Source organism: Eretmochelys imbricata, chromosome 12, assembly GCF_965152235.1.
Source record: "Eretmochelys imbricata isolate rEreImb1 chromosome 12, rEreImb1.hap1, whole genome shotgun sequence".
Taxonomy (NCBI): domain Eukaryota; kingdom Metazoa; phylum Chordata; order Testudines; family Cheloniidae; genus Eretmochelys; species Eretmochelys imbricata.
Genome location: NC_135583.1, coordinates 38,912,299 through 38,937,710, shown reverse-complemented (window position 1 = coordinate 38,937,710; position 25,412 = coordinate 38,912,299). Strand labels below are relative to the sequence as shown.

Below are 25,412 nucleotides of genomic sequence, written 5' to 3'. Positions count from 1 at the left end.
CACCCCAGCAGGCGCTAAGAGCCATCAATATCTCCAGCCCCATCCTAGGCCTCAGTTCTGCCCGGGCAAAACTTCCACCAACTCCACTGGGGCCCCAAGGGCAGCTGGGGCAGGATTCCACCGCCAACGGGGACGTGCCCTAGGACTGCCCCCATGCCCAGGGGCACAGCCCGGGGACCGAGGCTGCACACAGAGTGGGTGAGCAACTGGGCACCGGTAGAGGCATTCAGGTGGATGTGGAAGAAGTTGGCACCTGGGGATGCCCAGTGCTGTTCTAAAGGTGCCAGGCAGCCTCCCTGAGCTGCCCATGCTGGCGCAAGGCTCTCAGCCAGCGGCCAAGGGATTGGCAAAGGGGAGAATGAGGCTGGTGCTCCCCATAAGGATTTCTGGGCCCGAGGGACACAAGCTGGCATAGGGTTTTCTGCTCAAACCCCCTTGCCCTGTGCTGCCAACACTGCCTGCTATTCCAACAGGCTATTTAAGAGCCGGACTGGCCAGGAGGTCTCAGCACAGGGCTGGGAGTCAGGGGAGCTGGGCTGCCTCCCGGCTGTGCCACAAGCTCCCTGCGTGACCTTGGGAGAGGATCTGTGCCTCAGTTTTCCCATCTCCAAACCAAAGTGCCAAACCGCCTGTTGGATGCTGATTGTGAGAGGCTGGAGCAAAGCCTGGGACCGGGGGGGGGGGGGTGGGGGGGGCTGGGGGGTGGGGAGAGGAGAGAATTGAATTTCTGCAAATTTGCCCCCACACCTAGAAAATCGCATCGACCAGGGCTGGGGAGCAGGGAGGCAGCCCATGCTGCAGAACCAGCACCGAGCCAGAACGAGACCCCTGCTGTGGGCGGGTGTGTGGGGGAGAAGGTGGGCGAGGGGGGGCTGCCTTTAGACATATACAACCCAGAGCACAAAAATACGGTAGCAGGGAACACTCCCTCCCTCCAGCTTCTGTAACATACGGGGGGCAGTGGGTAGCCATGGGCAAGGGTCCAGCGCAGGCCGGGTGTGTCCCTCTCTCAGCCTCAGGGGACACTTTCAGAAGAGCCGTTTGACATGTACCCATTGTGCAATCACCCCCCCTCCCCATTCCAGCCTCCTGCAGGGCCCTGGCTTGGGGCGAGTCCTGCTTTCGAACCCATTGCTGGGCCGCAGCCAGCGGCCGCGGGGCATGAGCGGCGGGTGACGGCCGCGGGCGTCCTGCCAGGCTGCCGAGCTGGGCTGGGGCAGGGCTCACTTGACGTGCTCGGCAGCGTGGGAGGAGCAGTAATACTTCTTGTGGGCGATGAAGGTGGACAGGCTGCTGAACTTGATGTTGCAAAGGCGACAGTATCTGTGGTTGCCGTTGGGGCTGGGGCTGGGCAGAGCCTTGCTGGGCGCGGTCTGCACGCTCTTGTCCGTGGAGCCGGGCGGGGCGGCGGGCGTGGGCCCAGGCTCTCTCGGAGCCGCGGGCGCCGGTGACATGGTCAAAGGGGCGGCGGGCGAGAGGGGCAGGCTGGGCCGGGGGGAGCCTGCGGGCCGGGGGCTGCCGTTGGAGGCTGAGGAAGCGGTGGGCTCCTTGCCGTTTAAGCTGTCCTTGCGGAGCCTGGCGAGGGGCTGGGGCGGGGAGGCCGTGGGCAGAGGCGGCAGGCTGCTCTCTGGAGCGCAGCCGGCCTGTGTCCTGGCGGCAGCTTGGGCCACGGCCTCTGGCAGTCCGGGGCCTGCCCCTGGCTTGGCTCCAAAGAGCCCGTGGGCGTTACGGAAGTGCTCGATCAGGTCTCCCTTGACGGCCCCATTGAGTGGGCAGTAGGGGCAGACGGCCAACGGGACCTTGGCCCCCGAGAGGTGGAGGGCTTTGGCGGTGCCGTAGCGCTGCACGGAGTCCACGCCGGAGGCACAGGGGTACGTGGCCGGCAGGGCCAGCGGTTTGGCCACCAGGACCCCGGGGCTCACCGACGACACCACCTTCTCCACCTTGACCCGCACCCCATCGGGCTCCTCGCCCGGCATGTCCGGATTCTCAGGGGCACCACTGCCCCGGCCTTTCAAGGGGGGTGGCACGGCCCCCTTGATCTTGTGCAGCTGCTCCAGGGTGCCGGCCTGGAGGGGCATGGCGGGGCAGTAGTATTTCTTGTGGGCCAGGTAGCTGTCCAGGCTGTTGAAGCTGATGCGGCAGGCTGTGCACTCGTGGTAGTCCGCCAGGGGCAGTAGCGAGGCGGGCAGCACCTCGCCGTGCAGCCGTGGCTTCTTGCTCAAGTCAATGGGGCCGTCGGCATCGGGGCTGGAGCTGGGGGAGGGGGCAGCGCCGTGGACCTTAGCCACAGAGATGAGAGCTGACAGCATGGGCGGGACCTCGGGCCGGGTGCCCCCCGCCAGCGGGTCCGTGGCACCGGCCAGGCCCCCTGCCAGCTGCTCAGCCAGGGGGTGGGCCGGTCCCAGGGCAGGGCTGGCGGCGCCGTGGATTTCGTAGAGCTTGCGGCGCTTGCGGGTGCGGACGGGCTGGTGCAGGAAGGGCACCTTGGGGGCGCTGGGCCGGCGCAGGGGTGGGTCGTGGCGCGAGGCGCAGTAGAAGCGCTTGTGCACCATGTAGGTCTCGTGACGGCTGAAGCGGATGTTGCACGCCTCGCACACCGTCTTGCTGGGGTCGTCGTCCGCGTCGTCCACCGAGCTGCTGGGGCTCTGGCTGTCCTCGCTGGCCCGGCCTGCCCCATCCGCCTCGGGGGAGCCCTCCTCCACCTTGATCTCCGGCTTGGCTTCCGCGGCAGGGGCAGGCGGGCTGGCGTCCCTCTCGGCTTCCCCTTCCTGCGGGGCCGGCCCCGGGCCTTCGACGGCAGCGGGGGGCTGGGCTGAGAGCAGAGCCCCGGGCGTGGCCGGGCCCTTGGGCGTGGCGGGCGTGGCTTTGGCCTTGCGGGCGCCGGGCGGGCTGTCCTCGGCCCCACGGCGGCTGGAACAGTAGAGCCGCTTATGCACGTAGTAGTTGTTGATGTTGTTGAAGGTGATCTCGCACTCGAAGCAGGTGGCGCCCTTGGGCAGCGGGGTGCTGGGGTACAGGGCCGGGGGCGCCGTGCCGTGGCCCTGCTTGAGCCGGCTGTGCACCAGTTCCGACATCTTGGCCAGGATCTCGGAGGCCTGGGGCACGACTGCGGCCTCGTGGCCGAACATGTACTGGGGCAGGAAGACGTTGCCGCCGGCTGTGCCCACCCCTGGCTCGCTGGGCACCGGGCTAGACCCTGGCGTGGGGCTGGCGATCTCCGACTTCACCTTCACCGAGGGCAGGCTGTGCGGGGACGAGGCCCTAGAGGAGGCTTCTGGCTCCGACCTGGGACTGGCAGCCGGCTCTGCCAGGGGGTTGCCTTTGGCCGCCTCCACCTCCCCTCTGGGGCTGTCCGTGGGCTCCTCCTTGATCCTGAGGGGTGGTGCCACCTCGCCCGAGGAAGACAAGGCTGAGGGGCAGCCTTCTGTGTGCGGGGGCCTGGCCTCGCCATTCTCCAGCTCGTCCGCCGGGCACGGCTTTGCCGCCGGGGCGTTGGCAGGGGACTCCGGCTGTGCCAGGGCTGGTGTGGGCTCTGCCCCTCCCAGGACAGCGGGCAGGGGGCCATGCAGGACCATGTGCTGCCGGAGGCTGGCCAGGCTGTCGGCCACGGAGCCGCAGAGGCTGCACTTCAGGATGGGGGTCCCGCTCGGCTGGCTTGGACCTGTCGGCGGGGAGGGAATGGGGGGGATCAGTGTGGTCACAGGGCCTGGCCAGGCAGAACAGGCCCCATGCCCTGCCCAAGCCCCCTCAGAGGGCAGGAACCACAGGCCCAGCCCACACAGCAGCATTTCTTAGGGCCAGGAGAGTCTCCTCCCTCACCCCTTTCCCTCCCACCCTGCCGGATCCCATCTGGAGCGAGTGCCCGGCGCTCAGTGACCAGCCCTACCTGCTGGGGGCCTGGAGCGGACAGCTCTGCCTGGCAAGGGGCACAAGCAGGGGGCCTGTGGGACGCGCCTGTCTGGATGGCAAACGTCTGCCCTGTCCCAGGGCCAACTCTGCCTCAGGGCGCCAGAGTTCCCATGGACCTGGGGGGGTGGGGCAGGGGCAAATGACCCCCTGTGCCAGCAGTAGGTGACTCGAGCCCTGTGAGTCTGTGTCAGCCCTGCGGTTAAATGCGCCTGGCAGCTGAGACACCAGTCCCAGATCTCCTGTCCCCTGGAAGCCTCTGTAGGGAATCACAAGGGCAGGGCAGAGCAGGGCAGGGGCCATTTCCCAGGGCCACCTGTGTGGATCGTTTGCTTCGCTAGTCAGTTTCAATTTCAGAGAGGTTCTGCACAAACAACCCCCACCATCTGGGGTGATCACAGATGCACTTTCGATCCAGTTTGGGGCCAGCCCTTTGTCCCCACTGGCATGGGGCAAACGAGGCAATTCCAGCCTGGGAACCCCAGCCCAAGCCAGAAGCTTCAGCGGCCCTGGGTACAACTGACACAACCAGACAGCAGCCTTACTCCCAGAGAGTTGGGGAAGAGCTGGAGAAGAGGCTGGCTAGGGACCAGGCAGTTTAACAGCGGCACTGATGCCCGTCAATGCCTCTGGGCTCCCCATCCCTGGCAGACTAAGGCCAGCTCTGCCACCCTTGGGCATGCCAGGGCCCGGCACAAGAGGGGCGACACAGCCCGGGGGGACTCACCTGGTGTCAGCGGCTTGGCAGCTGGGAGCCCGGGCCCAGGGGAGTACACCTCGCCCTTGGAGCCTGGCTGGCAGATCATGTGGTTGGTTACCAAGTGGCTGTACAGGATGTCCCGGGTGGTGGAGATAAAGCCGCAGCTGTGGCAGATGCCTGCAGTCACCGGAACGACAGCGAGAGGAAGAGCTGTGAAGGCCATCGCTGCCAGCGAGCTTCACAGCAGCCGCGAGCGTGCCCGGGGGTCTGGCCGTGCTGCAGCTAGGGGGCGTGATGGCAGCGCGCCTTGGGGCGAGCTCGCTCCGAAGGCACAGCCTAAGCGAGCCGCTCGAGCACGTACCCGGGCTCCCTGCTAGCTGGGGTCTGTCTGCAGGGTCGACATTCCCACTGGCACTCAGCATGGCTCGAGCCCCGGGGCAGGGGAACCGCACTGTCCGTCTTTCCAGCTGGGGAGAGTCCCGGTCTGAACGGGAGACACCCTGCTCCCACCAAGCTGGGCTCCCTCCCCAGCCCGTCGGTAAGCAGAGCCTCAGCGTGCCGCTCCCTGCTGCATGGTGACGGAGCCGCGGCGAGCCGGCCACTGGGGACACCGTGCCCCGGAGCCCGGCCGAGGGACCCACCGTTCAGAGTGTCCGTGTGCACCTTCAGGTGACGCTCGCAGTTGGCTTTCGTGGTGAAGGCGGAGAGGCAGATCAGGCACACGAACGGCCTCTCCCCTGAAAGGCAGAGGGACGGGCGTGAGACCAGGCGCTGCCCCCCTGCCCCCATCGGAGCCGGAGCCTGAGCACGGAGAACCCAGCCCAGCGGGGAGCTGCAATGCAGTGCAGCCTGCTCGGCCAGGGAGAGAATGGGAGCAGGGGGACTGCGGGCGTGCGGGTCTCAGGGCTTTGAGGGGGACGACTGGGAGGTCCCAGTCTTAAAGATGGACACACAGCCGCGCAGTGGTGGGGCATCTCCAGAGAGATGACTGACAGCTCCCCAGTGGGGCCGCCCCACCCTGCCCCTGGAGGATGCGATGGGTTCGCTGCTTATTTGGCTGCATGTGGGAGCCAAGCCCTGGAAGCTGTCACTGGGGGCGCAGAGGGGTCACGGGCTGGCTGCCCTCACCCCTGGCCAGAGGCTGCCGTCACACAGCCGGGGGACGGGAAAGGACAATTCTGGCTTGCAGAGAATTTCCAAATCTCAGCATAATCCTCTGCGAACGGGGATGACGGGGCTCCACCCAGCTCCACGGGGCTTCGGCACGCTTGGCATGCGACGCTAGCATGGCACCTCTTCCCCCCGGAGGGAGGGCTCTGCCCACCCCTCACGCCCAGCCAGGGCTGGGAACGGCTAGAGCCACCGCCAGCCGACGGCTGGGAGGATGAGTGACAGCACGGGCTGCGATGGGTTGACATGGGTCTCTCTCTCTCTCCCTGCTAGGGAACAAAGCAGGAGGCGGAAGAGGAGAATTCACGGCCCGCAGACCTGCGCTTTGATCCTGCCCGCAACGATCCGGAGGCTAAAGGCTTTCCATAGCCTCACAGGCCCCCGAGCCAGCCGGCCCCCCAGCCTGGATTGAAGCTCCCATCTCCCTTGCCAGGGGGTGCCCTTACCGCTGTGACTGCGCATGTGGATCTCCAGGGAGCTGGCGCTCGGGCAGCTCTTCTTGCACTGCGGGAAGGGGCAGACGCGCTCGTTGGGGTACGCCTCCTTGGGCTTCTCGTCCACCGAGGGCGAGCTGGAGTTCTGGCGGCTGGCGCAGTAGTACATGAGGTGGGCCTGCAGGTTCCGCTCGCTCCGGTACCAGATGCCGCAGTCCTTGCAGGGGAAGACGTCCTCTGCCAGGGGAAACTGCGTTACCACAAACCAGGGGAGCAGGGCAGGGGTGATCACTAGGCCCCTTCCCCGAGCCCAGGGCAGATCCTGGCCATGGTGGGCCCAGCAGGGTCATGGAGCAGCCTGCCTCGGGAACAGCCCAGCGTCAGGACTGGCTGTGCGTCTCCCTGGGACACGCTCCTTCCGACGGGAGTTAGTGGAAAGGGTTAAATAAATGCTACTTCACACGAGCAGGTACTTCTCTAGCCTCCCCCAGCCTCAGAGCCCTGCCCAGACCCTATTCAACCCCCGACCCTGGGAGGTAGGTGCCACCCAGTTTTAGAGATAGGGAAACTGAGGCCCAGTTAGAGTCATAGACTTTAAGGTCAGAAGGGACCATTATGATCGTCCAGTCTGACCTGCACAACGCAGGCCACAGAATCTCACCCACCGACTCCTGTAACAAACCCCTGACCTAGGTCTGAGCTATCGAAGTCCTCAAATCGTGGTTTAAAGACTTCGAGGTGCAGAGAATCCTCCAGCAAGTGACCCATGCCCCATGCTGCAGAGGAAGGCGAAAACCCCCCAGGGCCTCTGCCAATCTGCCCTGGAGAAAAATTCCTTCCGGACCCCAAATATGGCAATCAGCTAAACCCTGAGCATGTGTCAGGGGAAGCATCGCCCAGGGCAGAGCTAGGAACAGCACCCAGAGCAGACCCTGCTCATGGCATGAAGCTGGGGGATGATCTGTTTCCCCATATTGCTGGCCTTCTCCCTCCACAGCCCCTTTCTAGGGGTGGTGAATTCTGTGATGCAGACGGGCGTCTGCCGGGAGCCAGGCTGAGGACCGATCGTTTCCCGCAGGGTTGCCTGGTGGCAGCTGCTGACTTACTGTTAACAACAGCTGTGGCCAAGATGGCTGCCATGCCTGCCTGCTGGGGCAGAAGCTGTATGTCCGAATGCAGCGTGGCTGGGTAGGTGGAGTCCCCGGGTTCTGATTTCACTGTGTGGTTCGGCAGGCCCTGTGGCTCGGCCATAACGAAGGTGCTCAGCAGCTCCTTCTCCTCAATGGCCTGGGTGGTTTTGCACCAGATCAATTCACCTAGAAGGCAAAGCTTTGGTTACAGGGGCACTGAGCATCATCGCCCCGCCCCAGTGCCCTCTGCCTCAGTGCCGGGAAGGGATGTGCGCTCTTGAGACGAGCACAGAGAAAACCTCTCCACCTAGGGACAGATCAATGGTGCAATGACTGTGAGAGCCTGGCCAACGTAGCACACAATGCATGCCCCAGAGGAAAGGGTGAATCCAGCACATATAGCACCTTACTGTGTAGCACTGTGCAAGGAGAGGACACTTCTTCCTGACTCCACCTGATGATCTACTTATGCCCTGAAGCATGAGGATGGATGCCCCCAACAAGCTTCTTTTGGCGAGTGTGACTGCAGGGGCTGCCTGACCCCAACAGGGTGGGCACCCCCAAAGCTGCTCCGGCTCTGTGTGCTCGGCGCTCCAATGCCAGCGAGCCCATGAAGCAGGAGCCGGGGGCTGCAAAGCCCTCTGGATAACGACGTGCAAATGAGGAACGCCAGATTGTTTTAAAGGCGCAAAACAGCTGCCTCCCCAGCACAAGGCACGGGCTCTGGGAAAACAGTTCTACCCTCTGATCCCGTCCGCACAAGACAAATTGCTGAGCGCTGAGAGGTGAGTTCACCGACGCCAAGGGTTTTGGCGGCCTTTGTACAGTAGCTCGTAATACCCACAATTGCCTGGAGGTGGCAATGTCAGCACGTGCTGAGGCTGAGCTGATGTCAGTGGCCTATTCACACTTCAGGCGGAACTTCTCCCTGCCCAGCTTCTAATGGCCTGACGGCCCGGGCTAGAGCCTGCAGACCAAGGGGTGGCATTAATGCAAGGGAGCCATCAGGAAGGGCTCTCTCCAGGGGAACAGTTGCCCGGACGCCAGGAGGCTGGGGAACAGTTGCCCCAGGACTTCTAGCCGTGGAGTGGAGAATACAGACAGTGGGGGAGACTGATGTAGGGCATGGGGGAGAGATGGGACGGTGACTAGATGGGAGCTAATAGCTCTGTCCCCTCCCTAACTTGTACAGACGAGCCGCCTCTCATCCCAGGAGCCTTCCGTCCCAGCCGCGCTCAGGCCACGCGTCAGCAAGCTCCTTGGCTCTATAAAAGAGGATGGTGGCCATGTGGCTGGCACCACACACAGCCGCCCTGGGCACAGCTGAGCCGTGCTCTCTGCCCACGCTGGATGCTGCGTTGGGGCCGCTCAGAGCCCGGGCTGGGCTACCGGTGGTACAGCCTAGTGAGCAGGGCTGCGATAGCACGGATCAGTAGTTCCACTCTCAGCCAGCTTTCTGCCGCTGACGCCCTCCTGCACGGAGCCCGAACCTGCGCAGGCAGACAGTGGACTGGAGCAGGGAACCAGCCAGTGAAACTGACCAGAACCAGAGCGTGAAACTGACGGGGGCTCATTTGCCTGCCTGAGCCAAGCCATGGGCAGGACGTGATTAGCAGTAGCCCCAATTACTTTCTGCAGCCTGGCCTGAAGGACTGTGTTTGTGGGGGGGAATAAATCTGATTTTCAGGGTGATGCTGGCCCTTTAAACGCAAAAGGTCCGCAGTGGACAGGATGTGGTAGGTGCAAGAAGAGGCCAGGTGGCTTGCTACCCAGCGAATATAATACCAACCCTTCCTGTAGATCACCGAGTTGGCGTCGGCTTCTCCGGACACCAGGGGCAGCCTGGACAGCCAGCAGCACTCGTCTTCCAGCATCAGTGTCACGAGTGGACTCTGTCAACAGTGGAAACACAGGAGAGAAGACGCGAATGAATGCAGGGCTGTCGCTGATCCGTCCCAGCATGGAGCAAAACAAGCCCTGACCCAGCTACCTCTGTGGGGTACCCACTCGCCTGTGCCCCAGTGGTAAGAGCCCAGCCACGGGGGTCCTGGGAGTGGGGGACACACGGAAGGAGGGAAGGGCCCCAGGAGCGGAGCATAGGTCTCGCGTTGAGATTGGCAGGATCTGGGCACTGCAAGGCTGTACGTGGGAACTGCTGTCACAAGTCCTCCTGGGGTGCCTAGGTGTGGGAAGAGGCACTCGGGCTCTGTGGAGATCGATGTGGGGGAGAAAGAGCTACTGGCCAGGCCAGCATAGGGACCTGGAGAGCTCTGCATGCAGAGACCTGCCAGCATCACTGTAACACCCCCAGGGAAGCTCAGCCCCAGGCAGCTGGGGGTGCGGAGCAGCAGGACAAGGCCACGCCTTGGGGGTGGGTAAAGAGGAGACAGGCTGGGGGAGGAGACGGTCGGGAGGGGGCAGTGACTTGCCCAGCTGACCCACTCAAAATTGGACTTGTTTGCATCAAACATTTCAGCGTCTACAAGAGTATTTACGGTAGGGTATGGGCATGCTTGGATACACGCACGCATGTACCTGCAAGACACCCCCGCGTGCCCCGTGTACATGCCACTTGCTGCAGAACTCAGCCCTAGGGGGAGCTCTCGCATGCACGCTGCCCCCCACTGAGCTCCTCTTGTCTGGGGGCCGAATGGCACCGATCCCCGAGAGTCACTCCTGACCCAGGCCCCTCCGTTCTCCGGACCTTTGGGATCCCCACCCCGCCCTGCCCCGAGTAGCTGGGTCTGAAGCCATTCTGGGTACGAAGATGCAGCCAGGCACCAGCCCAGGTCACCACTCAGCAACGGCGCAGCATTTGCATCGGCCAGTCGCTGCCGCAGCATCACACAGGGACAGATGTGCGGGGCCTGGGAGTCCTTGGGGTCCTCTCGTGTTGCAGGAGCCTCAGAGCATTGGATCAGCACAGCCCCAGCACTGAAGGGTGGAGCCCCCACCCCGAGTCCCCCACCGGCGCCCTCGTTCCACTCGGTCAGCAGGCTCCTCTCGGCCCCGCTCTCCTGGCTCAGCTCCCAGCAGCGCCCTCCCCACAGAGCGGCAGGGGAACCCCTCCCCTTTGATCGACCTCAGCTCCGTTCCCCAGAGCCAGCCCTGCTGATTGTCCCACGAGGTGAGCCCGGGGCCTCAAAGCTCTTCACGTATGTCCGTGCATGACCCAGCTGTGCTGCACATGGATACACATCAACCCCTCCCCCTGGCCCATTGCCATTACGGCATCAGCAATACGGTGGTGTGCCGGCCAGGCCGCTGGCCAGCCGCCCCTCGGGCCCCACACGCTGCTGGTGTGCTCTGCACTCGCGCTGACAAGCATGTTATTTCCTCTCCTGCTTAACTCGGGGTCTAACAATCCCGCACGCCCCCTACGCAGGAAACACTCGCATCACCCCTGGCCTCGGCGGAGCGCCAGTGACGGGGGCAGGGAGGAAGGGGAATGGAGAAGGGAGGGATTGTCTTCGCTTGTCCTGGTGTTAGCAGGATGCTAGCAGGGGTGGGCAGCACAGAGAACTCCGCATCCCTGTGGAGACAGCGACGGGCACCGGGTTCACATGCCACGCAGTGCCGCGGCCTTGTAAATCTGACGGGGGAGAGATAACGTTTGCACAGACCACGTGGTGGCAACAGCAGACCATGAAGCACCGGGGCCGATGCCTCCCCTCTGCTGTGACAGGGGGGCAGCCATCTGCCTTGTAGAACCCGCCCCCTGCCATCATGGGCATGGGGGAGACGTGGTTGGGTCACGCTGACCCCTCGCTGATTAAACATGCCCAAGACACCACCTCTGTGCACAGAAACAAGGCCCAGCAGGACACGCGGGACCCCTACCCCCAGAGCTAGTTGGCAGTGTTCCAAGGAGCGCCCTCCCACCCATGACAGTGGGCTTAAAGCAGGGTCAGGCATGGGCAGAGGGACACAGGGATGCCCCATCTCCAGTGACCCACAAGTTTCCAGTCCAGCTTTATTCACCCCACCAGTTACACACCAGCTTCTCCCAGGTGACCGGTTCGTGGCATCGTCCCGGACCCGGTTGGCTGGCTCCCACGCTGGGCCACCGGTGGCGTGAGCACCAGGACAGTGCAGGAGGGGAAGAGCACGAACACACACCGCAAGAGTCGTGTCCCTTGGGGAAGGGCGGGGGGCTTACAAAGAGAAGGGGAGCTCCTCTGGAAGGGGAAAGAAAGAGGCCCGAGCACCTGGGGTGCACCCCCTCTGGAGAAGCGTCAGGGCTTCAGCAGTATCCGCCTCCCTCTCCCCGCTCGGGACTGGCCTCAGACCAGCTCTGCCTTCATGCGTCTCTAATGAATATTAATAAGCAGAGGAGGGGGAAAAAAATAAATCTGCCTGATCCTTCGATGGCTGCTGCGGTAACGATATGAAATCTAATTATTCGTCCCAATATTTCTAAACCCTTACACTCCGACTGACAGGCTGGGTCGGTTTGGGCCTTATCACCGCAAGGAGCAGAGTGCTCCCAGCGTGATAAAAACACACACACACAGACACGCACACACGGTTTTTGCTGATGGTGCAGAAAGGATCCTAATTTTTTGCATATATTTTTCCAAAAAAAAAAAAAGAAGTAATGCCTGGAGCAATCCAAGGTCAGAGAGGCGGGTCGGGGTATGGAAATGGGGGGGGAGGAGGGGGGTCACTGCCAGTATTGGGCAACGGACTCATAGAATCTGAGGGTTGGAAGGGACCTCAGGAGGTCACTAGTCCAACCCTCTGCTCAAAGCAGGACTAATCCCCAATTTTTGCCCCAGATCCTTACACGGCCCGCTCAAGGATTGAACTCACAACCCTGGGTTTAGTGGGCCAATGCTCAAACCACTGAGCTATCCCTCTGACCCCACTTGGGCCCCCACAGCCTGGCCCAGCGACCCTCCGATCCCCAACCGGCCCCCACGGCCCAGCCCAGGAACCCTCTGACCCAAACCAGCACCCTCGGCCTGGCCCAGCGACCATCCAACCCCAAACCAGCCCCTGTGGCCTGGCCCAGCAACCCTTCAACCGCAAACTGATCCCTGAAGCCCAGCCCAGGAACCCCAAATTGGCCCCCAGGACCCAGCCCAGCCCCCCTCTGGCCCCCGTGACCTGGGCCACCCTCCTCCCCAAACTGGCTCCGTGACCCTCTGACCCCAAACCGTCCCCTACAGTCCGGCCCAGTGACCCCAAACCGACCCCTGTGGCCCAGCCCAGTAAGCCTCCGACCCCGGCTCCCAAGTAACCCTACAATAACGAACTACTCCCCATACTCCCACACAAAGTGACCCCCGCTGCCGAGGGACCAAGCACCAGCCATGCACATACAGAACCGAGGGGAACGGGCTAGTTCAAGGAGCAGCCCCTGCCTGTGAGAAGTCCCCTCCGCCCCCACATTTACACTGGTTTGGTCGAACTGCAGCCAAATTCAATGGCTCATCCCCTTCCTGCACCCCCATCCCCCCAAATTCAGCAGGGCTCAGCTCAGGCCCGGTCTCCCTTTATGTCCTGGCACAATGCTGGGGAGGGATTGGGGAGGAGCGAGGCCCCAAGTCCCCTCTGACTGATGAGTGCTGGCCACCTGGCATGGCTCCCCCTTCACATGCCCCCGTCTAGGGTGACCAGATAGCAAGGGTGAATAATTGGGACAGGGGGTGGGGGTAATAGGCACCTAGATAAGAAAAAGCCCCAAATATTGGGACTGTCCCTATAAAATCGGGACATCTGGTCACCCTACCCCCGTCACAGCGCCATGCTGTGTCTCGGTCCCCCCCCAGCTGCCCGGTGGCTCTCACAACCCTCCTTGTTTTTCTCTTAACAATGAGATCAGTGTCTAGATTCTGAACCGGCCCCGATAACCATCAGAAACCCTATCTGCGCTGCATCCGCTGGCAGAGCTTTATCTGGGGCAGCACCGACCCCTTGCTCCGCCACTCAGACACCAGAAGGCACCCCGGGGGCAGGGACCGGCCCCGCCAGTTAGCCATTAACTTTGGGTGGAGGCTGCCCAGGGCTTTGGGGCACGGAGGCAGCTGGGTGGGGGAGGAAGAGGAGAATAAAGATGCAGGCGAGGCCGGCCCAGGCCCTGTTACAGCAAGCAGCCCGGTGAGCCCCCAGAGCTGGGCTGGGCAGCTCTGTGGTTCACGGGCACTGGGTCCAGGCAATAGTCACGACACCCCCGTGCCCAACAGGGCCAGCAACATTCTCGGGGGTCCCTGGGAGTCCGTGCCCCCATTGCCTGGTGGGGGAGCAGAGTCCAGGCTTAGATCCAACCCCCTGCCAGACTCAGACGGCTGGGTGGCACCGTGATGCAGACCTCTTGACCGAATAGAGGTGGCCCATGAGCCGGCCCTGCAGGGCTGCTGCACAGGGGTCATAAGCAGTGTGGGACACCTGGATTCCTTGTGCCTCCAGGCAGAGGAATAACTCGAGCAGTGGAGACATGCCAGGGCTTTTATCTATGGGGGTAGCGGGCCGCCCCTCCCTAGCTGGGTTCCTCTCCAGGGGGGCTGTGAGCCAGGCTGGTTACTTGGCAGTGACAAGGCACAGGACTTCACTTTGCCCTGCTAAGGGAGAGCCCTGTCCCGTTAGCGCCGGAGGGGAGGCAGTGTCACCTAATGGATCGAGCACTGGCCTGGGACTCCGGGGAACTGGGTTCTAGTCCCATCACTGCCACTGGCCGATTCTGGAGAAGTCACTGCCCTGTTCTGTGCCTCAGTTTCCCCATTTTACAGCTGTCGCTGACCTCCTTTGTACAGCTGCTGGAGATCGACAGGCAAAAAGCCCCATGTCCGTAGCACAGCTCGGTGTTCGCATTATCAGGTGGAAAGTTGGGCTGGCCCGGGCTGCACTTTGCACAGCTTGAGCGGACGGCCCTGGCCAGCGACGGTGCCGGTGGAGACGGCTTGTGGTGCACCTCCAGCAGCAAGGAGAGGGGAGCAGGGAGTCCTTCTGAAGAGCGCTTGCTGTTTGGATGTCAGTTCAAGCATCAGCGCAGGCTGCCCCAGAAACGTGGCTGGCCTGGAGTTCCCAAGGCCCATCGGACAAAGAAACCCGTGGAAGTGCACTCCAGCAAAGGCGCCCCTTGGTGATGTCATCCCAGCAGCCTTCCCGCAGGTCGGGCACCATAATCAGAGCCCGACGGACAAGCCAGGCCTCGCGGCTTGTCCCAGGGCAGGATGGCAGCCTGTAACCAGATGCTCCGGGGAGGCCATGCCTTGTTCTTCCTCCCCCCTCCTCAAAAACAACAAAGGAAAAGTGACTGAAGGGCGATAGTTGCTATCAGGGATGGAGCTGCGATTCCTTCCTCAGTTCTCTGGGCAGAGATAGGAAGGGAGGCGAGCGGCAGAGAAAAGCAGGGCTGGAAATCATCAACACGGCTCGATAAGGGAGCTGCTGAAATGGGAGCAAAAATATTTAGACAATAAATGAAGTATCCGAAAAGCCGCGCATATCTTTAAGGAATCAATCATCCTGTACCGGGTGTCTGGACATACGGCGCCAAAGGAGAGATAGCCGCTGAAATGGAGAGATAAGGGTTAATCAAGGATTTAATTCAGCAAAGATAAACAGGGCCTGAGCTAAAAAAGAGAGAGAGAGAGAGAGAGAGACACAGCCAAGACGCTTTGTCCCAATATTTCTTGCAAGAACCTTAAAGTTCTGGACGATCCCGCTGCCCCCTCCCAGCTTCTGAAGATATAGTCGGGCTACAAGTTCAGCTGGGGCCTGGCCAAGCCCCCGCAGCGTCGGGCCAGGGCTGGGAGGGAAATCCATCGAGGGCACAGCTGTCGCCTCAGCCCATCCTGCTGGAGATGGCGCTGTCTCTGTAAGCTGGGAATCCGCCTTCCTGCGGAGGAGTGGCTGAGCTGCCAGTGAGCCAGGCTGGGCAGTGAGGGACACAGACGGCACTGCCAGGTGCCTCGCTGGGCAGGTTTCACCCGGGCTTGGGAGCAGGCTCCCAATCCCGCAGCAAGGGCATCTCGTCACAGCAGCTTGTCTGGATCAGAGGAGGCCGGGGTGGGGGAAAGCCAAGCCATTCCTGCTAGCTTATCCACTACTGTGCACCCCACTTCCAAGCTGGCTTGTCCCCTGGTCCTCCCAGTCCATGGAGAAAGGCTGATACTTCTTAGGCTGCCAGCCCCCAGAGCCTGTAAGCTCCTGGCAGACGGTGGGCACCATGCAGGCAAAATAACGAGTGGCTGAATGGAGCACACTCGGGACAGGGGCCTGGAGGCACTGGCTTGATGCCAGGTCTGCCAATCTGCTCCCATTTGTGTCTCCCAACCACCAGCCTTCCCCGGCCTAATGGCCAAAGCTGCAGATGCATCTTCCAGAGAGGAGAGGGGAACACGGCCCCCTTGGAGTCACCAGTGCTGCCCCCGACTGGTTGATGCAGCCGTCTGTGACTCACCGGGATGTTCCTACCCGCCCCCCATCGGCGGTTCTGTGCTGCTCCTCACCATGCGCCCAGTGCAGGGCTCGGCTCTCCCGGGGCTACCAGAATCACCCCCCCACAGCAGAAAGGCACCTCTAGTACTGCGCGAGCTGGGCAGGTGGCTCTGCCAGTCCACTAAAGTGGGCAGAGTCTGGCCGGGCACACGGGTACCACGGGGACCGCGACAGCCACAGGCTCCCCAGCTCAGCCTCGTAACTAACAGCCAGGGGGCCTGGCTTGGTTAATTAAAGCACGTAACTGCTACAGAGACTCTCTCGCCCTCCCCCGCATCTCACACACCATGTGTATTTATGATACCTTACACACTCGTTGCACCATCCATCCATGGAGCTATACATAAAGCTTCAGACATTGCACTCTGATGGGGGCAGGTCAAGGGCATCATCTCAATATTAGTCCTGGGGAAACTGAGGCAGAGAAGTGACATAACCGAGGTCACCCTCTGAGTCAGTGGCAGGGGCAGGATTAGAATTTGCAGCCCACACCCACAGAGTGCTCTGCATCCCTGTACCCTATCACCTTTATTAGGATCATCCCTCTCCCCAGTAACCTTTCAACGCTGGCTCTCTTGGCTCCATCAGATGGGAAGAGAAGCCCTGCGCTGTCAGAGACGTGCACCACGACAATGCACACACAATAACAGTCGCTGGATGTGCAACTTCAACCGGCAGTTATGCATGCATTTGCTTGAAAATATGGACCACGAGATTCCATATACGAGACAAGAAGAGTATGTTACCAAAGCATCCCAGGTTCTCCTACAGTCATCCCTGCTGCTCCGACCCTCCCCTGGGCCAGAATGGGGCAATCTCTTTGTTGACTTTGGCCCTCCATTTTTTGTGTGAATTGCCTGGCTCAGCTCCCATGAGCTTCACTGGCAGCTACTGGACACATGTCCAATGGAAAAACCACATCGTCTCACAAACTTCACTGCGAGGCTCCAGCAGTTGCTATTTGAAATGGGAACAGTTCCGCCCGGCCGTAGGTCACACGGCACCATTTCAGTTTCCTGATTGGATGAACGGAACTTCGAGTACCTCGCAATTGTGTATTTGCAGGGCTGGGGTGGCCGATGCTCCCAAGTGTGCAGAGAGGCCCGACACGGTGAATGGGCCGTGTGCTGCTGAGAGCCCTGCTGCGGGGACGCACCGTGGCACCCTCACTGGGAGCTGTGTGCCGATCACTGAGCCCTTTGGGAATTCTGGGTGGGTGCCCTGTTGTGCAGCTTTGCCCGGGGCATTTTAAAAGAGCAGGAGGGGAAAACCTGCAGAGGAAGCTCCCACCCACTGGTCCCCTGGCTCCCTCCGGGCACACACCAATGCCAGATACGTTTCCCGGTGTGCCCCTCCGGCTAGTCCCCCCTCTCCCTGCATCTGTGGCAGCCTGGTGTGAGAAGGCAGCGCACACGCCTACCAGTGGCTACTCTCGGAGAGCGAGAGCACCAGGGGCTGAGACAGCCACAGCCCTTGAAAAGGTGAATGAGCGCTGGGGAGCCACTTCTGCAACATTCCCCCAGGTCTAGACAGGCGTAGGTTCCTGGGGGCAGGGATCTGTAGGTTTGCCAGCCTACGAAGCGCCAAGGGCACCTGCAGAATCTGGACCCGTGCTGAAGAATGGGAGGCAACAACGGATAGTGGTCATCTGCAGGAGCCGGCGAATCCCAGGGGCGCTGCTCTGATCCTGGGGCCTTTCCTTCCCCGATGTCCCCAAGACCCTAAAGGAAGCCTTTGGCATATTCTGCAAGTGCGGACAGAGCTTCCAAGCAGACTACTAAAAGTTTGTGCCGTGGCTGGAAGATCTACAATCCTATGGAATTGGCCAGGATGATCACAACGTCACTTGTCCGACCAAGAGTACTGCAGAGCAAAGGGCAGAGAGAAGAAATGCTCCCTCACTGTACATCTGTGATGAGGGTTAGTAAAATGGGGGGGGACGGGGGACGGGGGGGGGATGACGCACAGTGAGAGACAACAGGGCGGAGCAAGCTTGGCTTGGGTCTCTGTACAACTGACAGTGGTGGATTCAGAAATTAAGCCCAGCAGGTAGGAAGCTCCAGTGGGGATTTCAAAAGAGATCACAGGTCTGTTAATCAACGCACTTCTAAAGCCTGGTGCTGCTGTGATATAGCCCTGCATTAATGAGATGAACGGAACAGGAGAGATGGCAGCTCGCGTCCCACACATGGACGGCCACATTTCGGCACCAGGGAACTGGGGCCTCGGCTTTGTGTTATAATTACACCAAGGTGTTTGGAAGGGACTGGGGAAAAAGGGATTCAGGCAGGCACAAGCCTCGGAGACAGCCGGTGCGGTGGGAAAAGCAAACCTTAGGCCTTGTGCCAAACTGCAGCTTGGGGTCGGAACCAGGAGGGCTTTGTGGTAACGGTTTATCAGCAAGAACAAACGCACCCCATCCATCATCTTGACCGGACCTGTGCACTGGGCCAGGCCTTTTCTCAAGGGGTGTGTGTGCGTGAGAAGTTAACCCCTTTAGGTCACTCACAGAGGGACAGAGCAATTCTCAAGAGCCCGCCAAAGTGAGTGACAAGTAATCTCATTGCCACGGCCACATTGCTGGCCAGCCCCAGCTAGCACCAAACCTTGCAAGAAAGGCTTCCAAAGAGGCGACCGATGCCCCACAAGAAGACATCTTCCAGGCACTGTCCATCACCACAGAAGACTGAAGCGCAAATCAGCCACGTTGCTTCTCCAGGGGATGGGTGTGCGCGTGTGAGCGGAGGGAGATACCAGCGGAGTCAGTCACTGAGGAACATCACATCCCCAGTGCATAAATTGTGGTAGGGAGGGAAATTCCTGCCAGAGTCTAGATCTGGAGCCAACTAACTCCTCCTGCCTGTAACTCTCACTCTTTTCCCTTCCGACCCCTCCTCTTTGGAAGAGATTTACATCCCAATTACTTCCCATTTCCACCACCATTTTAAATAAGCAAACAGGAGAGAATTCGCTGGCACCCCTTAGCTGACGGCGTATTGACAGTTACAATGGCCTCTCCCTAGAGAGGGTCTAGCGGACTGCATGCAGAATGGGGAGCTGCCAGGAGCTCCTGGGCAGAGCTGGCTTTTCCTAGATTTCTTGGTGGGGAAAAGTGTTTGATTAAAAAAAAAAAAATTAAAACAATGATTGAAAGTTCCCATTGGCTGAAACCCTGAATTACAGCATGTGAGATTGACGACAGCCATGCAGAGACTGTTCATGGGTAAGACAATGTTTCATGGGATTTTTTGTTTGGGGAAGGGGGGAAAAGGAAACCCCTGGAGTGCTGCTGTAAGGCCGCGAGGGGTGGTTCTTCCATGGAGGAGACAGAGCTAGTCCTTCTTGGTAGGGACAGAGGCCCTGGAAGACCTTGCCCAAACTGCCTGCATGGGACCCAAACAATGGGAGCACAGAGTGGTTCTTACCGTCTCGCTCTGCCCCAGAGAAGCCGGCTCGCTGTGGATATTCCCTGCGTACGGCCCCCAGGACAATCCCTCTGGCAGGCTCCGCCTAGCACGCACTCTGCTCTCCCCCTCCAGCACGACCAGCTCCAGCTCATCTAGGGAGAGAGAGGACAAGAGGAGGGTGAACGAGGGGCCTGGATTCACCCTGCTGCCCCACGACAGCCGGCAGCATTCAAAGGGCATGGCAGTAACCCGTCAAAGCCAAGCCCAACCTAAGAGCGCTGCACGCCTTCCAGACTACAAATGGTCCCAGTTAAACAGGAACAAAGTCAGACCTTTGCTCGCCGATTTACATACACACAAGTAACCGACTTCTCATGGGATCTGCAGCCCATCAGGAAGCAGGTGAGCGTCAGAGCCTGTTTGCAGGAGATTTCCAGGTCAGTTTGGTGGAGTCAAGAGATTCTCTGCTGGTTCAGAGAAGGATCAACTTCTGGGTGCTTTGCTGCACGGACCTAGCCGCACTTCCTGTTTACCAGGCACTGCGTACTCTTCCAATCTGAGCGACATATCAATTCCCTCGGGAAAGGTCTAGGGACTAACTAGGTGTGGCTGAGGGAGGCAACGAGTGTCACATGGATACGCAGCTGCTACAAATAGAAATGCACAAAACCCAACAGTGCTTGCGTTCTGCACAGCTGGGGGCAGACGGGGACAGAAATATCCTCTGGGTCCAAGGCAAACTGCCCTTTGCAATTCAGCAGCTGGAGCGGAGGGGACTGGGTTGGTCACAGGGACCAGGATGACTTTGGAAGAGGGAGAGATCGCACACACATGGGGAGGGTGGAGCTGAAATCAAGGGATTCAAGCGAAGGCTGAACGCACACAGGAAGGCACGACAAGATGAGCAGGGGTGGATGCAGATAAGTGGCAGCACTGGAGGATAGGAGCTGGGGGTGTAGTGGTGGGCAACAGCGGAAGGTGCGTTGATGCAGAAGTCAAGACTCTTTAAGTAGTTTTGTTGTCTCGTCAGCAGCCGCACCAGGTGTGCACAGCTCAGCCCGGTGCTGCTGCCAGGGCACAAAGCATCAGGCAAGGTCAGGTCCGAAAGGCCTGGTCGACAGTGCGACTTTTGAGCCAGTTGGCGCTAGCCAGGGTGGCCCCTAGTGCAGACGGGCGATTGGCATTTTTAACCACTGTGGTGTGCAGACGTGAGCAGGACGACGTCACCCGGCAGTAAGGACACCTGAGGCCAGTCTACGGCAGTGCCCCCGTCTTTGCTAGCACAATAATGGCAGAGCTGTAATAATTCTCGGTCTAGTACCAGCCCAAGGCAAACAGTGCTATGTAGCCAGGCCTCTTCCCGAGTGCTTCCACGGCTGCTCCAGCCAGTGATGGGCAGGAAGAAGAGAACCAGAAACATCTTTCCACTCAGGGCGACAGCAGGGAACTGCTTTAAATTTAGGAGGCAGCCCAGGTTCTAGGGAGGGATTATATGTGTAAATGCAGGGACTCACGCTTACATGCAGCGGATCAGACTGATCAGTACATATTTGGGGTTGGGGTCCTGCAGGGGTCAGTCCTGGATCTGGTACTATTCAGTATTTTCATTCATGACTTCGATAACAGAGTGGAGAATACAACTTATAAAATCTGCAGCTGACACCAAGGTGGGAGGGGTTGCTAGCACTTTGGAGGACAGGATTAGAGTTCAAAATGACCTGGACAAATAAGAAAATTGGTCCAAAATCAACCGGATGAAACGTACTACAGAAAAGTGCAAAGTACTTCACTTAGGAAGGAAAAAATCAAACGCACACCAACAAAATGGGGGCTAACTGGCCAGGCAGGAATACTGCTGGAAAGGATCTGGGGGTTACAGTGAATTACAAATTGAATACCAGTCAACAAGGTGATGCCGTTGTGAAAAAAGGCTACTATCATTCTGGGGTGTATTACCAGGCATGTTGTATGTAAGTCATGGGAGGTGATGGTCCTACTCTACTCGACACTGGGGAGGCCTCAGCTGGAGTCCTGTGTCCAGTTCTGGGTGCCTGACTTGAGCAAAGATGTGGACAAATTGGAGAGTCCAGAGGAGAGCAACAAAAATAATAAAAGATTTGGAAACCCTGAGCACCTCTGAAGAAAGGTTTAAAAAACTGGGCAAGTTTAGTCTCGGGAAAAGAAGACGGAGTGGAGAACAGTCTCCAAATACCGTAAGGGCTGTTATGCAGTGGACAGGGACCAGTTGTTCCCCGGGTCCACGGAAGGCAGGGCAAGAAGTAATGGGCTTAATTTGCAGTAAGGGAGATTTAGGTTACATATCAGGAAAACCTTTCTAACTCTAAGGGGAGTTAAGCTCTGGAACAGGCTTCCAAGGGAGGCTGGGGAATCCCCATCATTGGAGGTTTTTAAGAACTGCTTGGACAGACACCTGCCAGGGATGATCTAAGTTTACTTGGTCCTGCCTCAACGCAGGGGGCTGGACTTGATGACCTCTCTAGGCCCCTTCCAGCCTGACATTTTTTCTGACTCTATGAAATCATTTCCACCTGGGGCACATTATCAGAGAGCGTGGGTTTGCTTTGCTTTACGCCTTCCTCTGGACCTCTGAGCAGGGATCTCCTGCTAGGGTCAGGAAAGCGTGCCCTACAGGGTCATGGTTCTTGGTGGGACTCGGTCTCTCCTATCGGCCTGTTTTTCGACAGCATCCTTCAAATCTAACTCCACAGAGCACATTGATTTGCACTAAGTCGATGCCTCTCACCATGAAAGAGGCTGTGCCCAGGTGCTCATGTCTCTGCATCCATGGCAGAGCATGGAGTGAAAAGCCTCTTCCATCACGCGCCGGCATTCCATCACAGGGAAGGCTGTAGGAGCCACTTCACTTCCGGGAACCCTAAGTCGAGGCAGCTTCAGGGCTTAATGGCCTTGATGATCTGATAAGCTTCTAGGTTTAATGCGTTAGATAACATTTAAATACACTATGAAGGCTGCTCTAAAATGTTTTAACTGCGCTTTTGTCTTTCCAAGTGCAGATAAGATGGCAGCGAACCAACACTCAAATGTGTGCTAAATGGAGGCCCCATCACCCCACTCAGCAGGGTTAAAGTGAAGACGCCAGTGGAAAGAAGACAGCTATTGCATCCCCAGAAAACCTGCAGAGAGAACCAGAGAGAGATTCATAGAGTCCAAGGCCAGACGGGACCATTGTGATCATCTAGTCTGACTTCCTGCCAAGCACAGGCCACAGAACCTTCCCAAAATAATTCCCAGAGCTGAGCTTTCAGAAAAACAGCCGATCTGGTTTTAAAAATGGCCAGCGATGGAGAATCCACCACAACTCTTGGTAAGTTGTTCCAAAGACTAGTTACTTTCACTGTTAAAAATGTACACCTTATTTCCAGTCTAAATTTGTCTGGCTTCAACTTCCAACAGTTGGAGCCTGTTAGATCTTTCTCTGCTAGACTGAAGAGCCTATTATCATATATTTGTTCCCTACGTAGGTACTTACAGACGGTCAAGTCACCCCTTCACCTTCTCTTTGTTAAGCTAACTCCTGTAATCATTCTTGTGGCTCTTCTCTGAACCCTCTCCAATTTAACAACGTCCTTCTTGAATGGTGAGCACCAGAACTGGACAGAGTGTTCCAGCAGCCATTGCACGAGCGCCCAATAGAGCGGTAACATAACCTCTCTGCTCCTTCTCGAGATTCCCCTGTTTATACCTTCAAGGATCGCATTCGCTCTTTTGGCCACAGCACCACACATTCAGCAGATTATTCACTATGACTTCCAACTCTTTTTCGGAGTCACTGCTTCCCAGGATAAAGTCCCCAACCCTGTAAGTATGGCCAACACCCTTTGTTCCTAGATGTGGACATTGACATTTACCCGTATTAAAACACCTATTGTTTGCCTGAGCCCAGCTTAGCAAGCGATCCAAATCGCTCTTCATCAGTGGCCTGTCCCATTCGTTATTTACCACTGCAAACTTTATCAGTGATGATTTTTTGTTTTCTTCCAGGTCACTGATAAAAATGTTAAGTAGCCAAGCACCAATCCCTGCAGGACTCCACTAGCAACACACCCGTTCTCGATATTTCCTTGTTTATAATTACACTTCGAGACCTATCAGTTAGCCAGTTTTTAGTCTATTTAATCTATGCCATGTTAATTTCAGATCATTCCCGTTTTTTCAAAATGTCCTGGGTACCAAGTCAAATGCCTTACAGAACTCTAAGTACATTACATCACCACTATGTCTTTATCAATCATACTTGTAATCTCTTCAAAAAAAAGATATCCAGTTGGACAGGATCTATTTTCCCCAAACCCATGTTGATTGGCATTCCTTCCTTTAATTCTTTATGGGAATTGAGTCCCATATCAGCTGCTCCATTATCTTGCACGGATCAATGTCGGGCTGACAGGCCTATAATTATCTGGGGCATCCTGTTTACTCTTTTTAAACATTGGCACAACTTTTGCTTTCTTCAGAAACGTCCCCGGTGTCCCAAGGCTTATTGAAAAGACTGCTGTACATGCAGGCTGCCCTCTCGTGAAGCTGACCTGGCTGCAGCCCAGCCTGGCCTGTCCGTGACATGGGCTGGTGACTGTCAGTGAAATCAAATCGCTCATTTCACTCTGAACACCCATGCACATTATCCAGGAGGTGGTGGGAGGAAAGGCAGTGATTCCGGCCTCTGAACACTTACTATGTCAGGAGAGGTACAGAACAGCTCTGCTATATTGTCCGTGGGATCAGGACGGCCTGAATAAGATACCCAAAGTTGAGCGCCCACCAAAGAGAATAGAACAATAAGGTCATCTTCCTGGGAGGGTAGCATCACTGTGTGCACAATGCAGAGAAACTCGTATTCCTCGCTGCTACCAGGAATCTTCCCACGATTTATCATTTATTTAGACTGATCCCAGCCCCCTCTTCATGGCTGGGCCCTCAGCTGGGTTTGAAGCCTCTGATCTTCAGAGATGAAAATCTAAGCCTGTATTGTTTGAGCTAAGGAGCAACTCCAGTCACTGCTCGCAGCAATGTACTCTTCACCTCCTGCTTTCCTAAAACGGGCTTTACACTCAGTAAAGAGGGACTTTCCAATTGCAATAAACCCGAGGGGGGGGGGGGGAAATCACAGAGACTCCATAGACCACGTTGGCCGGATTTTCAAAGTTAGGGACTCGCAATTATACATACATTTAGGCATACCTAATTTGCATATGCAAATACAGCACGAACACACACTCAGAGCCACTTGTAAACCCACGTCAGGTGTTTGTATGCCCAACTCCCACAACCTGGCCTTGATGTTCTGGCCCTGGATCGGCCTAATGCAGAGTTGAATGTTGAAACATTCTGGACCGAGATTTGTCTGCGCTCCCTCTCAGCTATTAAAAGACACTCAGTGTTGGGGAGGTCTCCGTTACCTTCCAGCTCCTCTTCCTGCCTGGCTCTGCCTCTCCCTCTCCAATCTATCATGTCTTTTGATGGCATCATCCGCCCCACTGGAAATTCAGCCCAGCCATGGGATCTGGCAGGCCAAGGGGAGGAGGCAGTGCTTGTCTGAAGGCAAGTTGCTTTAGAATTAGAAACACCATGAGGCAAAAATAATATGCCGGCTGGACAGCTCAGAGCCTGATGAGGGGTTTATTACCCAGCGGGCCTCTCTGCACTCAGGGTGTTGGCAGCTCAATGTCTGTATCCTCAGTGCTGGGGTTATTTCAGGAGAATTATGGCAGCACGGGGCATCACCCATGAGGGAATGCCTGGCTAGGAGGGGCTGATTAACCTCAGCTGGTCCTCGGTCCACACCAGACTCAGCTGCCTCCTTCTAGGTTTCATCTCTGTGATCTACAAACCTTGCAAAAGAGCAGAGGTGCTGTTTCCGCCTGGGGCCTACCCAGGCTCTAACCATTGTGGTGTCCGAGAGCCTCGCACACAGTGCTGCTGGGAGGGCGGTATCACCATCCCCACTGTATGGGAAGGTGGTTTGGGCTCCCACTCCTCCAGGCCTCAAGGGCAGCAGCAGTCACCAGGCAGCTCCCATGCCGTCACCACTGGTGTGTCCTTTCAATGTGATTGCTCGGTGAGGTCCCTGGTGCCTAGGCTGGCCCTTTGGCTTGTGCTCCCATGGATCAAATCAGTCCAAAGCTGCCTTCCTGGCCGGCCACTGGAGCCTGTGACAAGAAAACCACCCCCAGTTCTA

General features: G+C 58.3%; 1 protein-coding gene across 6 annotated transcripts in view; it reads right to left on the bottom strand.

The window, feature by feature from the left end:
• Nucleotides 1-699: 699 nt before the first annotated feature.
• ZFPM1 (zinc finger protein, FOG family member 1) overlaps nucleotides 700-25,412 on the bottom strand; it is a 119,362-nt gene continuing 94,649 nt past the window's right edge. For 5 of the 6 annotated variants that reach the window (XM_077830831.1, XM_077830829.1, XM_077830827.1 and 2 more), the window contains 7 exons: nucleotides 19,214-19,347; nucleotides 9,133-9,235; nucleotides 7,320-7,529; nucleotides 6,226-6,450; nucleotides 5,251-5,346; nucleotides 4,637-4,786; nucleotides 700-3,664 (listed from right to left, as the gene is read on the bottom strand). In XM_077830831.1, the coding sequence (XP_077686957.1) occupies nucleotides 1,224-3,664; nucleotides 4,637-4,786; nucleotides 5,251-5,346; nucleotides 6,226-6,450; nucleotides 7,320-7,529; nucleotides 9,133-9,235; nucleotides 19,214-19,347 (3,359 nt within the window). In that variant the 3' untranslated portion in view covers nucleotides 700-1,223. The remainder of the gene's footprint in view (nucleotides 3,665-4,636; nucleotides 4,787-5,250; nucleotides 5,347-6,225; nucleotides 6,451-7,319; nucleotides 7,530-9,132; nucleotides 9,236-19,213; nucleotides 19,348-25,412) is intronic. The other variant, XM_077830832.1, reaches the window with a different exon arrangement.